This window comes from Equus quagga, chromosome 13 (assembly GCF_021613505.1).
Source record: "Equus quagga isolate Etosha38 chromosome 13, UCLA_HA_Equagga_1.0, whole genome shotgun sequence".
NCBI classification, from domain to species: domain Eukaryota; kingdom Metazoa; phylum Chordata; class Mammalia; order Perissodactyla; family Equidae; genus Equus; species Equus quagga.
In genome coordinates, this window is record NC_060279.1 from 96,967,346 (window position 1) to 96,980,607 (window position 13,262).

General features: G+C 53.7%; 1 protein-coding gene across 2 annotated transcripts; it reads left to right on the forward strand.

The window, feature by feature from the left end:
- Positions 1-822: 822 nt before the first annotated feature.
- On the forward strand, positions 823-12,566 carry LOC124251314 (cytochrome P450 2F5). 2 transcript variants are annotated; one of them, XM_046684002.1, is made up of 10 exons: positions 823-954; positions 4,495-4,714; positions 4,818-4,980; positions 7,263-7,412; positions 8,139-8,299; positions 8,645-8,821; positions 9,247-9,388; positions 10,231-10,418; positions 11,026-11,167; positions 12,078-12,566. In XM_046684002.1, exons 2-10 carry the CDS (start codon positions 4,544-4,546, stop codon positions 12,257-12,259), a joined length of 1,476 nt encoding a protein of 491 aa, XP_046539958.1. In that variant the 5' UTR covers positions 823-954; positions 4,495-4,543; the 3' UTR covers positions 12,260-12,566. The 2 variants fall into 2 exon arrangements, with proteins under 2 accessions (XP_046539958.1, XP_046539957.1); XM_046684001.1 differs by having other exon boundaries at positions 824-954; positions 4,523-4,714.
- The last annotated feature ends 696 nt before the right edge of the window (positions 12,567-13,262 follow it).

The window sequence follows — 13,262 nt, forward strand, 5'->3', positions numbered from 1 at the left end:
CAAGCGAGAAAAGCAATTTGACAAAACAGAATGGCCCTTGACATGCTCACTCCTGCTCAAGGGGGAGCTTGTGCTGTGATACAGGTAGAATGTTGTGTCCACATCCTGGACAATGCCCATGACATTTCTTCCACAACGGCATCCTTATGCACCCACCTACAAACCACTCAGGCATTGTCTACCAACGCGGTCTCTGCTTGCATTCAATCCCTTCCTTCACTGTGGCGGAAAGTGTTCTTTGGTGTTATTGCCTCTTTGTTACTCCTGCTGTGCTGTCTATTGCAGTTGTGGTATATGGTTACGATGCTCCTCTATGGGTCTGGCCCAAGGGACTCTGCAGAAGAATGGCTCAATGAGACTGTGAGGGCCACTCAGAAACATGGGGGTTGGAGTGTAGGGGAACTACCCTACGTGCCCTATATCTTAACCATGTGTCCTTTTGGCCCCCTTCTGGGAAGGACACCAACTATCCAGTGTTATAACTGTTTCTCTCCAAGAACATCTCTTTCTGAGGACACACAGAGCCCTTCCACGTGACCACTGATCCTTGGAATGCAAGGACAGTCCCTTTTGCCAAGCACAGAGCCTTTTGTTCCCCTGCCTATAGAAGTAATCCCCTCCTTGTTCACAGTAGTGGGTGCAGGTGCACAACTCTGTCCAGCCAGCCACTCTTGGACATTCTCCATAAGTAAGACACGACAAACCCTTATGTTTCACACACAGTCTCTGGGTGTTTTCTTTGGTCTCTTTGCAACCTATGCCATACTGCTCGAGCAGCTGGAGGTGCTGCCAGACAGGGTGTCACCAGGGAGGCGCTGACTCACCTATGCCAGGTGCCCAGCCAGTGTAATAGGAAAGAAGACTGCATATGTGGTCCAGATGCTGGAAGGCAGGCACATGTGGTGGTGGAGAATGAGCTAGCTCTCTTCTGATTGCTGCTATTTTCTTCACAAGGTAAGAAATGGGGTCATCAGGGCCGGTCCCGTGGCTGAGTGGTTGAGTTCGCATGCTCCGCTTCAGCAGCCCAGGGTTTCGCCGGTTCGGATCCTGGGCGCGGACATGGCACCGCTCATTAGACCATGTTGAGGCGGCATCCCAGATGTCACAACTAGAAGGACCCACAACTAAAATATACAACTATGTACTGGGGGGATTTGGGGAGAAAATGCAGGGGAAAAAATGGGGTCATCAATAGAGAGTGAGGTGGGAGGAAAAGGTCTTGGAGGTTTGAGGGAGAGGAAAACGTGTAAGAGTTGGAGGTCAAGGAGTGGCCAATTAGGGGTGAGGGGGGTTCGGCTCCCCTTGGGTATGTTTCGTTTTCTTTCATTGCACCAGGGCTTCCCAACCAGGTTGACTTTGCCCCCAAGAGGACATTCAATAATGTCTAGAGTCATTTTTGGTTTTCAAAAACCAAAAAAAAGCCACTCAGGCATTGTCTACCAACCCGGTCTCTGCTTGCATTCAATCCCTTCCTTCACTGTGGTGGAAAGTGTTCTTTGGTGTTATTGCCTTTTTGCCACTCCTACTGTGTTCTCTATTGCTGTTGTGGTATATGGTTACAGCGCTCCCCTATGTGTCTGGCCCAAGGGACTCTGAGAAGAATGGCTCGATAAGACTGTGAGGGCCATGCAGATACATGGGGGTTGGAGCATAGGGGTATCTAGTGGGTAGAGACCAGAAATACTGCTACACAGCCTACTACATACAGGACAGCCCCTTACACAAAGAATTATCCAGCCCAAAATGTCAACAATGCCACGGTTGATAAACCCTACAATACATCCCTCCCACCCCATGTTCCTCTGTAGCAGGAGGGCAAGTCAGACCACAAGAAGAACTCAAAGCCCCTTAAAACTCCCCTTCTTAAGAACCCCGGGTTCTCCAGTGAGGCAGTCCCATCAGGCCCCTCTCAATCCAGTTCCAGGGTCAGGGGAAAGTAACTTTTAGGGTGGATCCAGTACTGGGTGCCTGGGGTGGGGGCACTGGTAGATGCCAAGGGAAACCAGAGGTGTGTAATCCCATAATCAAGCCTTCACCCCTCTTCCAGAACCTGCCCTAACCAGTCTTTCTGGGACTTAAACAATGGCATGAGCCCCACTCCCCAACCCGCCATGTGCCTGGGACCTGGGGTATCAAATTCCCCAGGACCTCCAATCACTTCTTCCCCTACCCCCATGGGAATGGCAAACACGGTGTGCACCCATGGACCTGTGGGGATACCTGCCTCCACCTGGCCTCCCAGACCCTCGGCCTCAGGGGACCTCTTTTCCATACAACACCCAGCCACTGGAGTCCTGGCCCAGCTCCAGGTTTTTGCAAGCTGCCCTTCTGATCTGGCCAGGATTTGAGTAACCGAGGCCAGTTCCTGGAGCAGGAGCCAAGAGCTGACAATGCCGGGGCTTAGGAAGGCAGAGAGAGGATTGTGTATGGCACTGGGTGGGGAGAACCTCATTCAAGCCTGAGGTCCTTTTCCCTGGGGTTTCCACCTGCCTCACCCATCTCCCAAGCTCTCCTTCAAATTCTGCCTGCCTTCAGTCCTGCCCTCCACAGCCTAACTCATGGAGGCATGAGACACAGAAAGAAAAAGAGAGACACCCAGACGGGAGGAGGCGGTGATGGAGAAAGACTTACATAGAGAGAGAGACAGAAAGAAAGGGCACAGGGAGAATTAGAAAATGCAAGAGAGTGAGACGCAAAGACTCAGAGACACCGAGGGAGAGAGAGACTGAGAGAGAGAGAAGAAAATTCAGGGGCAGAAGCAAAGGGAGACACACAGAATTTCAGAGACAAACTGCGAGAGACAGACAGAAGGACGAGAAGAACTGTGAAAAGCAGTTTCCCAGAGAAGGAGAAAACGCCAGCCCAGGGTGGGAAAGGGACTTGCCCAAGGTCACACAGGGCCAGTCAGTGGCAGAAGCGGACCTAAACCCAGAGAAATAGAACCAAGTGCCCAAAACACCAAAGAAACTCAGCCCCCCTCCCTGGGCCATCATTTTGCGACAGCTCCACAACGCCAAACCAGCCTCAAAACCAGACCCAGGGACCCAAATGGCAAAAATGGAGAAGCCTTTGCCCCACCCCAGAGCAAAGGACCACCACTGACCACAGTGAGAGAGCTGAGGTCAGCCTGCAGGACATGCCAGTCCAGGAGGGTAAAAGTGGTTCCCAAGGCATGGCACCCAGCCAAGACATCAGTCTAGCTGGCTGGAGCACACAGCAGACCCATGTTAAGGCGGGGAAGTGGGAGGAGATTCAAGTTCAGTGGGGGAACAGGAAATGCGGGCCAAGGGGCATGGATAGAAATGATTTAAGAGCAGCCTTCAAACCCCAGGCATACCCAGAGCTGCATGGCACACAGCTGAAGTGGCCACAGCCAACACACTGCAAAACACACCTGAGTTGCCTTTGTGGCTTGGCAGGTAAAGGGCGGAACGCAAGTCACAAAGGAGGAAGCGATGCTCTCAAGACAGGGGGTAGCTAGCTCCATCTCCCTGTCTCTAGGACTGGCTGGGGTCTCTCTTGTCATCTCCTCCGAGGCTTCTCACAGTCTCTGGCTCTGTCTTTATGGGGCTTTCTCTGGGACTTTGTTCATTCATTTGGCAAGTATTTTCAGAGCTCCCAGCCAGGGCTGGGCACTGGGGTCTCTGCACAGGTGCTTCACCCAGTGGCTGGCATCTATCTCTGGAATGTGAGCCCTGTGTTTAAAACATTTGATTCTTTCCTCTGTTTCTGGTTCTGCCCTTCTTCTCTGTCCCATCTGTCTTGGTCTCTGTCTCTGCATGACTCTGCCTAACATTCTCTGTTTCTCTCTCCCTCTCTCTCTGACTACATGTCTCTCTGTCTCCAGGTATCTCTCTTTCCTGTCTGTCGCACTCTCTTTCTTCCCTCAGTCTCTGTCTCTTTCTCACTCTCTCTCTCTTTCAGTGTCCATCTCTGTGTCTCTCAATAAGTGCATATCACTGTCTCGTCATCTCTCTCTCCTGGCTTTCTCTAGCTCTGTCTCTCTATTTGTGTCTCTCTCTGTGAGCCTCTTTCTGTGATTTTTCTCTCTGTCTGGTTCTCTATCTCTGGCTCTCGATTTGTCTTTCTCTGTCCCGACATGTCTCCCTCTTTATTGCCACCTCTGCATGAGAGTCAGTCTCCTGATAGACAATGGATGAATGGAGGGATGAATAGACGGATAGATGGCAGACATCTACAGATATTTAGACATCTCACTATTTTTCTCTGTCCTTCATTATCTCCATGTGTACCTCTCTGTCTCTGTCTCTCTTACTGTCTGTCTCTCTTCTTCTGTTTCCTGATTGTCTCCTTGCCCTTTCTCTCTCTTTCTCTCCCCTGTCCTCTCTATTCCTTCTCCCCTCCCACCCCGGGGCCTTTCCCTGTCTCTGCCTCTATCTCCTTTCTTCTCTCCATCTGCCTCCATTTCTAGGGTCTGGGGAAGGCAAGTTCCAGAAGGAAATGAGGAGTGAAAGGATTCCACTTCCTCCCCAGCCCCGGCCTCTCTCACTTTTCTCCCCAGACACCTGCAGCTGCCTTCACCATGGACAGTATAAGCACACCCGTCTTGCTCCTCCTCCTGGCTCTTGTCTGCCTGTTCCTGACCCTCAGCTCAAGGAGCAAGGGCCGGCTGCCTCCAGGCCCCAGGCCCCTCCCACTCCTCGGAAACCTGCTGCAGCTTCGCTCCCAAAACATGCTGACCTCCCTTACCAAGGTGCAAAGACCTAGGCTTGCGTGAGGAGTGAGGGACACAGGGGAGGGGTCCTCTGGCCCAAGACTCACCCCTCCCCCCGTGACCTCTGTCTTGCTACCCCTAGCTGAGCAAGAAGTACGGCTCAGTGTTCACAGTACACTTGGGCCCCAGACGAGTGGTTGTCCTCAGCGGGTACCAAACCGTGAAGGAGGCCCTTGTGGACCAGGCGGAGGAGTTCAGCGGCCGCGGTGACTACCCCGTCTTTCTCAACTTCACTAAGGGCAATGGTAAGCCTGCTCCCCATCTCCTCCACCTCCAATCCTTTCCACACTGAGGGAGGGGATAAGGATAGGAGACTGCCCTCCCTATTTTGGTGACATTCAGAGCCACTGATCTCGCTGATGACATCAGATGGGATGGAGCCAGGTAGTGCTAGTCTAGAGAGAAGTCTGTCCCAGCTTCCCCACCCCCAAACCCCACCACCATCTTGAATTTCACTTCCATACTAGTCCCCATCTCCATCCAACTCCAACACCATTCTCATCCCAATCCCTAACTCTAGCCCAACCACATCATCGGAATTCCATCTCAATCAAGTGGCCAAATTATCTGGCCCCAGCCCCCATTGTCCACCTCAACCCAATCCTCATCAACCCTACCTCTATATTCCGCATTTCAACCTCAACTCCATAGAGACCACTCACCTCTGTCTGCAACACTGACTACATGACACTCCAACCTTCATTCCCATTATGAATCTGCTTCCAATCTCCATTTAAAAAATCTATTATCAACCCCATCCTAATCCTTTTAGTCAAATTGAATTCCACTGTCATTTTTCTCCCCAGCCCCAGCCCTGTCTTCTATCCTAATCACCTATCGAAGTTGTCAGTCCCCAGTTTCCATTTTCAACCTTAATCCCATTCCCATCACCAAAACTAACCCCATCACATATCGACCCAACCCCAAGCTCAATCTCACCCCCAGTCTGCCAATCCTCCTCATTCTACCCAACTCCACCTCCATCACCAACCTCAAACCAATTTATCAACTCCCTAATTCCCCCTCATGTTCCATGGCCATCTCCAGCCCATCTCAAACCCAACTCCACTCCCACCCATCTAGGAACTCACGTCACTAACTCCAAACCTATCCTCTCTCAATATCCTCTCCTCCTTTAGCTTGGAAATCACCTAGCCTTATGGTTTTCAATTTTTTTTTAAACATAAATCTCTTATTCACAGGCAGCCATATGACAAGCCCAATAAATGACAAAAGAAATAAAGCTGCTCTAATTGAAAAAGAGGTCCCAGAGATCTGCATCCTGGACTATTCTTCTCCCCCTAGAGAATCCTGAGGTCTCCTGCTGGCCCCTTCACTAGATGGGTCCCAGCTGCCCCAAGATTTGTAACTGGAGAGCTGTGGTAAAAAACTTACCTATTGTGTATTGAGTACACCTTCTCTACCTTCATGTCCCCTTCCCTGGACTTGATCTTATGACCTCACCTGTCCAGGTACACCAGATGCAAGGAAGTGGAGACAGGGCAGTTGAGAAAGTCACCTTGCTACTTTTGCAAAGAAAATGTCTGGATATTACATCCTCTGTTACTAAAAATAGCTTCCATCTAATTAGCTATTTTTAGTACACAGCAGAGAGGGTAAGGCAGGGTTCTGCCACTTACTAGCTATGTACCTCTGGGCAAGTGGCCTCTCCTCTCTGACCCTCTGTCTGCTATCATGAAAAGGTTGTTATGAGAAGTCAATGAGATAATGCACACAATGCAAGACAATACACTATAGCTTTTTCTTCTTTAGCATCTAGCTCTCTGCTAGTTCCAGAGGAATCAGAGATAAACACATCCTTATCTATCGCAGTTCTCAGTTCAGTGGGAGACGCAGCCCCATCCCCAGACTTTGACCACCCAGGGCTGGGATGGGGAAAGCCGGGGAGCTGTGGGAGCCTAGAGGAAGCCTCTGGGCCAACAGGGAGGGCGGGCCAGGGAAGGCTTCCTGGAGGAAGGGACCTCTAAGTTGAGACCTAAAAGATGAAGATGACCAGTCAGGAGCAAACAGGAGGTGAAGACAAAGACCCTGAGTCCGGGGAGAGAAGAGAACAGGGTCTATCTTGTTCCTGGATGAGTTCCCAATGTCCCAGTGCCCATTGTTCTTGCTTCTCTCCCTTGTCTGTGCATTCACTAATCAATAATCAATCACCAGCACCTCCTGTGTGATGAGCCCTGCACTGGACAATGGAAGACAGGCCCTAGCTCTGCCCTCACAGTTTAGTGAAGGAGATAGCCCCATCACCACACAAGGATAGCCCAGAGTCATCAAGTCTGTGCTGGGGGAAACAGAGGCAGAGTGATCAGGACCGTGGTAAGGGAAGCCTAGGGCCCTTTGAAAGCTCAAAGGAGGCACCTGACCCAGCCTGGAGGGCTTACTGGAGGGGGGTGAGGGGAGATCCCAAACTCACAGTCTCTCTCCCAGCAAACATCAGGAAAGGGGACTCGGAGGGCAGTGCTCTCGGGGACAAGTCATCAGTTGAGCTGGTCCCCCTCTTTATCCCCAGGCATCGTCTTCTCCAATGGGGACCGGTGGAAGGTCCTGAGGAAATTCTCCATCCAGATTCTACGGAACTTCGGAATGGGGAAGAGGAGCATTGAGGAGCGGATCCTGGAGGAAGGCAGCTTCCTGCTGGCAGAGCTCCGGAACACTAATGGTTTGGGATCATTGCGAGTTAGGTGTTGTGTTGCTGTGTGTTATTGCTGGGTGAGGCTGTAGTGTTGCCAGGCACTGCACGTGGTATCGTATTGTGTTGTGTGCTGTCACGCCAATGTTGTTGTATTGCTGTACACTGCGTGTCAGTCTGTTCCGCTGCCTTGATCGTACGTGTTGTGACATCACATGTAGTGTGTTCTGTGCTCTCTGCTGGGTTGCTGTGCATTATTATTGTGTGTTGTGGTGCAGGGTGATATAGTTATATGCTGGTATTATCTGTCAGCGTCATTATGTTCCCGTGTCCAGGGACGTTGCTGGGCCCACTATTACGTCACTCTGTGTTGTTGTGTGTGTTGGCATGTACTGGGGTCATATATGCTGGGTATTTCATTGCCACACGTTATGTGTTCTGTGATGTCTGGTGATTGCCACGTGTTGCTGTGATGTGTGCTGTGGCCAAGAACAGCCTGTTCCGTTGTTGGGCATTATCGATGTTAACCTGCTGCAGGATGTTATGGTTCTGTGCTGCCTGTTGCATTGCCAAATACAATACAAACAGGGTGTTGTTATGATGCATGCTGGGCAGCCAGAGCCGTGCATTCAGCGCTGCAAGTCACGTTGAGTTGGATGTTGTACAAACTTGTGCTATCGCTGCCTGGGTTCTGGTATGTTGCACATTGTGTCTACAGGGCTGCGCTTCTTGACCCACTCCGCCCCTCACCCTCAGGCGAGCCCTTCGACCCCACGTTTTTCCTGAGCCGCTCCGTGTCCAACATCATCTGCTCCGTTCTCTTCGGCAGTCGCTTCGACTATGAGGACAAACGTCTGCTCACCATTATAAGCCTCATCAATGAAAACTTCCAAATCATGAGCAGCCCCTGGGGCGAGGTCAGGAGGCCTGGATCTGCGGAGGACAGGGAGAGGGGTCTGCACAGTCCAGGGACAAAGCGGAAACAGTGGGCAGGAAAGGGACTGCGATTGGCCCTTCCTGGCCCCGCCCCTTCCCATCTGACCCCGCCCCCGAGTTACACGGCCACGACTAAAACATGCCCACACCCCCTCCACCGCACCTCCAAAACCCAGCCGCCCTTCAAGACCCCGTCCCTGCCTGCCCGATCTCCTCTGACCCCACTGGCATTCCCTTCACACACACACACACTCATACACAAACACACACGCACACACACACCCTGCCTGCCCCTCCAAATCCCTCCGACTCTCCTCTATCCCCAGTTGTACAACCTCTTTCCAAGCCTCCTGGATTGGGTGCCCGGGCCGCACAGACGCCTTTTCCAGAACTTCGGGTGCGTGAAGGACCTCATCGCCCACAGCGTGCGCGATCACCAGGCCTCCCTTGACCCCAACTCTCCTCGGGACTTCATTGATTGCTTCCTCACCAAGATGGCACAGGTAAGCCCCGCCTGGAAGTCCCACCTCTGCTCTGACCTGCTGCCCCTGCCTCAAACCAAAAAGGATCCCCGGCTGAGCAGGATTGCGTATGATCTCCCCACAACCAGCAAGTGAAGCTGGAACACTTGGCTCTGCTGGACTGGAGCCCGGAGCCACTCGGGGCCACCGCCAATTAACAGCTCATTAAGAAGTCCTTAAGGATCTGTTCACTGTGGCCCCTTCGGCTGAGATTTTCCCAACCCCGCCCTTGCGCGCTCCCCAGGTCCCCTAAGGAAATGTATTTAAACACAGGAGGGACTGAACTGGCACCCAGTAGCAATTGTTCAGGTCTGTAGGGAGCGGGTCGCACAGGCTTCGAGCCTACGGTCAGGGTCCGGGCAGGATGTCCCGGCCCTGGCTCATATTCCCACCCCCAACCCTCGCAGGAGGAGCAGGACCCCCTGAGCCACTTCTACATGGATACCCTGCTGATGACCACACATAACCTGCTGTTTGGCGGCACCGAGACCGTGGGCACCACGCTGCGCTTCACTTTCCTCGTGCTTATGAAGTACCAAGAAGTGCAAGGTGCGCACGCCCCAAGCCTGGCCGGGAGACCAGCCCCACAGCGCCATGGGGCACCCGGCTCCGCACCCGCTTGAGCCTCTCCCCGCCCCCTCTAGGCCCCGCCCACAATGAACCACGGCCCCGCCTCCGGCCCCCCCTCCCCCCCCCCCCCCCGCTCAGCCTCCCTAATAGGCCCCGCCTCCTGTTTACACCTCCGTGGCACAGCCAAACCCACAAAGCCACACGGAGGCCGAGCCCACCCACGTGGCTCCCATAGCCCGCACGAGGTGCCTGGACCCGGACCCCGCCCTCGTGGTCTTGCTTTGTGGCCCATCTCTGACCCTGCCCACACAGCAGGTGTCCTGTCTCCGAGCTCAGCTCGCACCGCCCGCCCAAAGACTGGCCCCACAGCCCCGGCCGCAGGGCCGGCCCAGGAACCCAATCCCTCCCAAGCAGTCTGACCCGCCCACACAGCACTGTCTGCGACCCCACCTCCCCGAACCCCGCCTCCGGGTCTATCCCGGAACCCCGGCCTCCCGCACGGAGTCCAGCGGGGTCCATGCCACCTGCCCTGCCCCAGATCTCTCAGCCCTCGCGCACAGCCCCTCTACTCGATCCACCCTCCGCGGGCCTGGTCCTCGAAGCTTGGCCCACACAACCCCACCCCTAGGAGCCCTTGCACAAATCCAACTTTCACCCTAACCTTTATCTCTGAACCCAACCTCTGAGCCTCTGGCTAACCCTGCAGCAGCGCCCCGACAGGGAAGTATTAACTGGACCCCTCCCACACACACGCACACGCCTCTTCCTAGCCCTGGGGAACCCGCTGATACCCTCCACAACGCTCCCCCCTCCACCTCCAGCCCGCATACAGGAGGAGATCGACAGAGTGGTGGGACGCGCGCGGCTGCCAGAGCTGGAGGACCGAACGGCCATGCCTTATACAGATGCCGTGATCCACGAGGTGCAGCGCTTCGCAGACATCATCCCCATGAACTTGCCGCACCGCGTCACTCAGGACACGGTCTTTCGCGGCTTCCTGCTGCCCAAGGTGCGCTAAGCACCTCGCAAACGTCATCTGGCACCCCAGGAAGAGGCATCCCAGACTCTTGCAAATAGCACCTGCAGCTCTAGCGAGGAGGATCCCAAGCCCTAGCAATCAGCACTCCGGGCCTTAGCAACTGGCATCTCAAGCCCTAGCAACAGACATCTGGGGCCCTTGAATCCAGAACCTCAGCCCTTTCCCAGGACCCCATCCTGTACCACAGTGGACTGGACCCTGTCCTGAACCCCAGGCCCCTTCCCCATGATAGATCCCCTTCCTAGGACCCCTTTCCAGAATCCCCAGGGTCTGGGACTTCATCTTGGGGATCCCCTGTACCTACACACTGTTCTAAGAGACCTCTCCCCGCCCCCCAAGACTCGAAATCTGCTCTCACAGAGGAGGTATATCCTCATCGCTGTCTCAGACCCCAACAACACAGCTTCCAACACCTGTCTCTCAAACCCCAGACAACACAACACATTTCCCGGACCCCTGATGAAGTCCTATGGTCCGCCCCAAATCCCTAGGACCTCCAGCCCTGTAGAGTGGAAATCCTAGTTTGGGAGCCTCCCAGCCCTTCTACACCGCTGATTCTGCCTCCCCACCCCCACAGGGCACGGATGTCATCACCCTCCTTAACACCGTCCATCACGACCCCACCCAGTTCCTGACGCCCCGGGAGTTCAACCCTGAACACTTTCTGGATGCCAATCGGTGCTTCAAGAAGAGCCCTGCCTTCATGCCCTTCTCTGCTGGTGAGAGCCGGGGCGGGGGGCGGGGGTCAAGAGTCAGAATCTTCCCGGCTCCATATTCCTACTTGCGTTCCCCGGCCCTAAGTCCACGCTCCAAACCCTCTCACTTCTTCATTCCACCCCATCCTCAGCTTTGGATGTGCAGAGACGTTTATTCTCATTCCCACCTCTGCTCCTAGAGACAGATAATGCCTAAAATCCTTGTGGAGGGAGGTGGCGAGGCAGGCTGATAATTAACTTGGAAGTCGGCCCTGTCAGTCTCTCCACTGGGTGGCGCAGGTGAGGTGGTTCTAGGTTTTCCTGGCTTTGGCCTTTACCGGGCTAAAAAGATCTTTCCCGTTTAACTCAGTATTGGGCGGGAAAAAAAGGGGGGGGGGGGGGTTAGGGGGGACGGATAATAATAGGTAGCTTAGCATACTGCCCGCTGTGTGCCAGGTGCCGCCTCTGGAAGAGCTATAAGAGTGGTGGCTAAGAGCTGAGCTGTGCAGCCAGACCCCAGCTCTGTCATCTCCTAGCTGTATGGCCTTGGATCTGTTACTTCACCTCTCTTTGCCTCAATTCCCACATCTACAAAATGGAGATAACAATAAGGCCCACCTCTTGGGGTCGTTATGAAGATTAAACTAACTAATAGCAGTATAATGCTTAGAGTAATGCATGGCACATAGTAAGACCTACATAAGCACTATATTCTCATTGCTTTACCTGCATTTACCACTCACGGCAACCTAATAAGGCAGTATTATTATCCCCACTTTAAGTACCCAGAAATCGTGCTTTCCCAGACCTTTACATAGGTGGATCTGTGCCGTCCTCAACCGTTACCCTCATATGTTTTCCTCCGGAAATTTGGGGGTGGAGCCCCTCGCCCCATCTTATCTCCTGGCTTCTTCTCACCCTCCCACCCGCACAGGACGCCGACTGTGCCTGGGCGAGTCTCTGGCGCGCATGGAGCTCTTCCTCTTTCTCACCGCCATCCTGCAGAGCTTCTCGCTGCAGCCGCTGGGGGCGCCCGAGGACATCGACCTGACGCCGCTCAGCTCTGGTCTCGGCAATTTGCCGCGGCCCTTCCAGCTGCGCCTGCGCGCGCGCTGACGCCCCCGGCCTTCCAGATTCGCCTGCGAGCGAGGAGCCTCGCGCCGAGGCGTTGCTCCCCGCGCCCCGTCTTCTCGTTCCACTGAGCCCTCATCTCTCTCCCTGCCATACTCGCTTCCCCTCCTCTTGTGGCTGCCACGTGCCTATCCTCCATCTCCATCTTTACCGACTCCGCGTCCCCAGAGGCGAGACAGACCTGGGGACGGCGCAGTGCATGCCTTGCTTTACTTAGCCGCCAAACTCGTCTGTTGCGCGTCCTTTTTGGGGCCTTTTGTATCATTTCCTAGTAAATTATCTTTACAATAGAGTCAAATCTGCCTTGGCTGAATTAAAGGGAGGAGGGCAGTCCCCTAGGATGGGGAGAAGGGAGGTCTGGCTGCAGAGAAAGGAGACATCTCACAGTGACTAGTTCCACCCTCACCCTTAGGGCAGCTAGAAATTGGGAGAAATGGTTTCCTGGAGATAGGCTGGAAGGTAAAGGCTGTGAGGCCCTGAAGACAGAGACGCAGAGAAAAAGAGAGCCGCCCAGAGAGATACCAAACAGGTCTGTAAAAGATACAGGGCCACGTCCAAAGATGGACATGTAAGCAGGAAAGTGAGAGACCACCAGATATAAACAGACACAGAGACTGAGAAATAGCAATTACACTTATATACTGCTTCCTGTTCACATGCTGTTCTCAATGCCGCATTCAGCTCTCCCCATGAGGCCCAACAATATTATTATACATTTTTACAGATGAGCAAACTGAAGCTCAGAGAGGTGAAGTGACTTGGCCAAGTTCACACAGCCAGAAACAGGCAGAGCTGAGATCAGAATGCAGAGCATCTGGCTCCAACCCTGCTCCTCTCAGGCTCACAAGTCAGAGACACAAAGGAAAGCAGAGAGATACAAAGACCACAATTGGGGAGAAGAAGAGAAGAGAGACAAGGAAAGAAACAGAAATGGCCAGAGAAAGACAGATAGGAAGGGCAATGAATGGGAGCAGGGAGGCCCTGGAAG

Coding starts and splice junctions, on each gene's coding strand:
- LOC124251314 (XM_046684002.1), top strand. CDS start 4,544: ATGGACAGTATAAGCACACCCGTCTTGCTCCTCCTCCTGGCTCTTGTC. Junction 4,715..4,817: donor TGCTGACCTCCCTTACCAAG/GTGCAAAGACCT, acceptor TGCTACCCCTAG/CTGAGCAAGAAGTACGGCTC. Junction 4,981..7,262: donor CAACTTCACTAAGGGCAATG/GTAAGCCTGCTC, acceptor CTTTATCCCCAG/GCATCGTCTTCTCCAATGGG.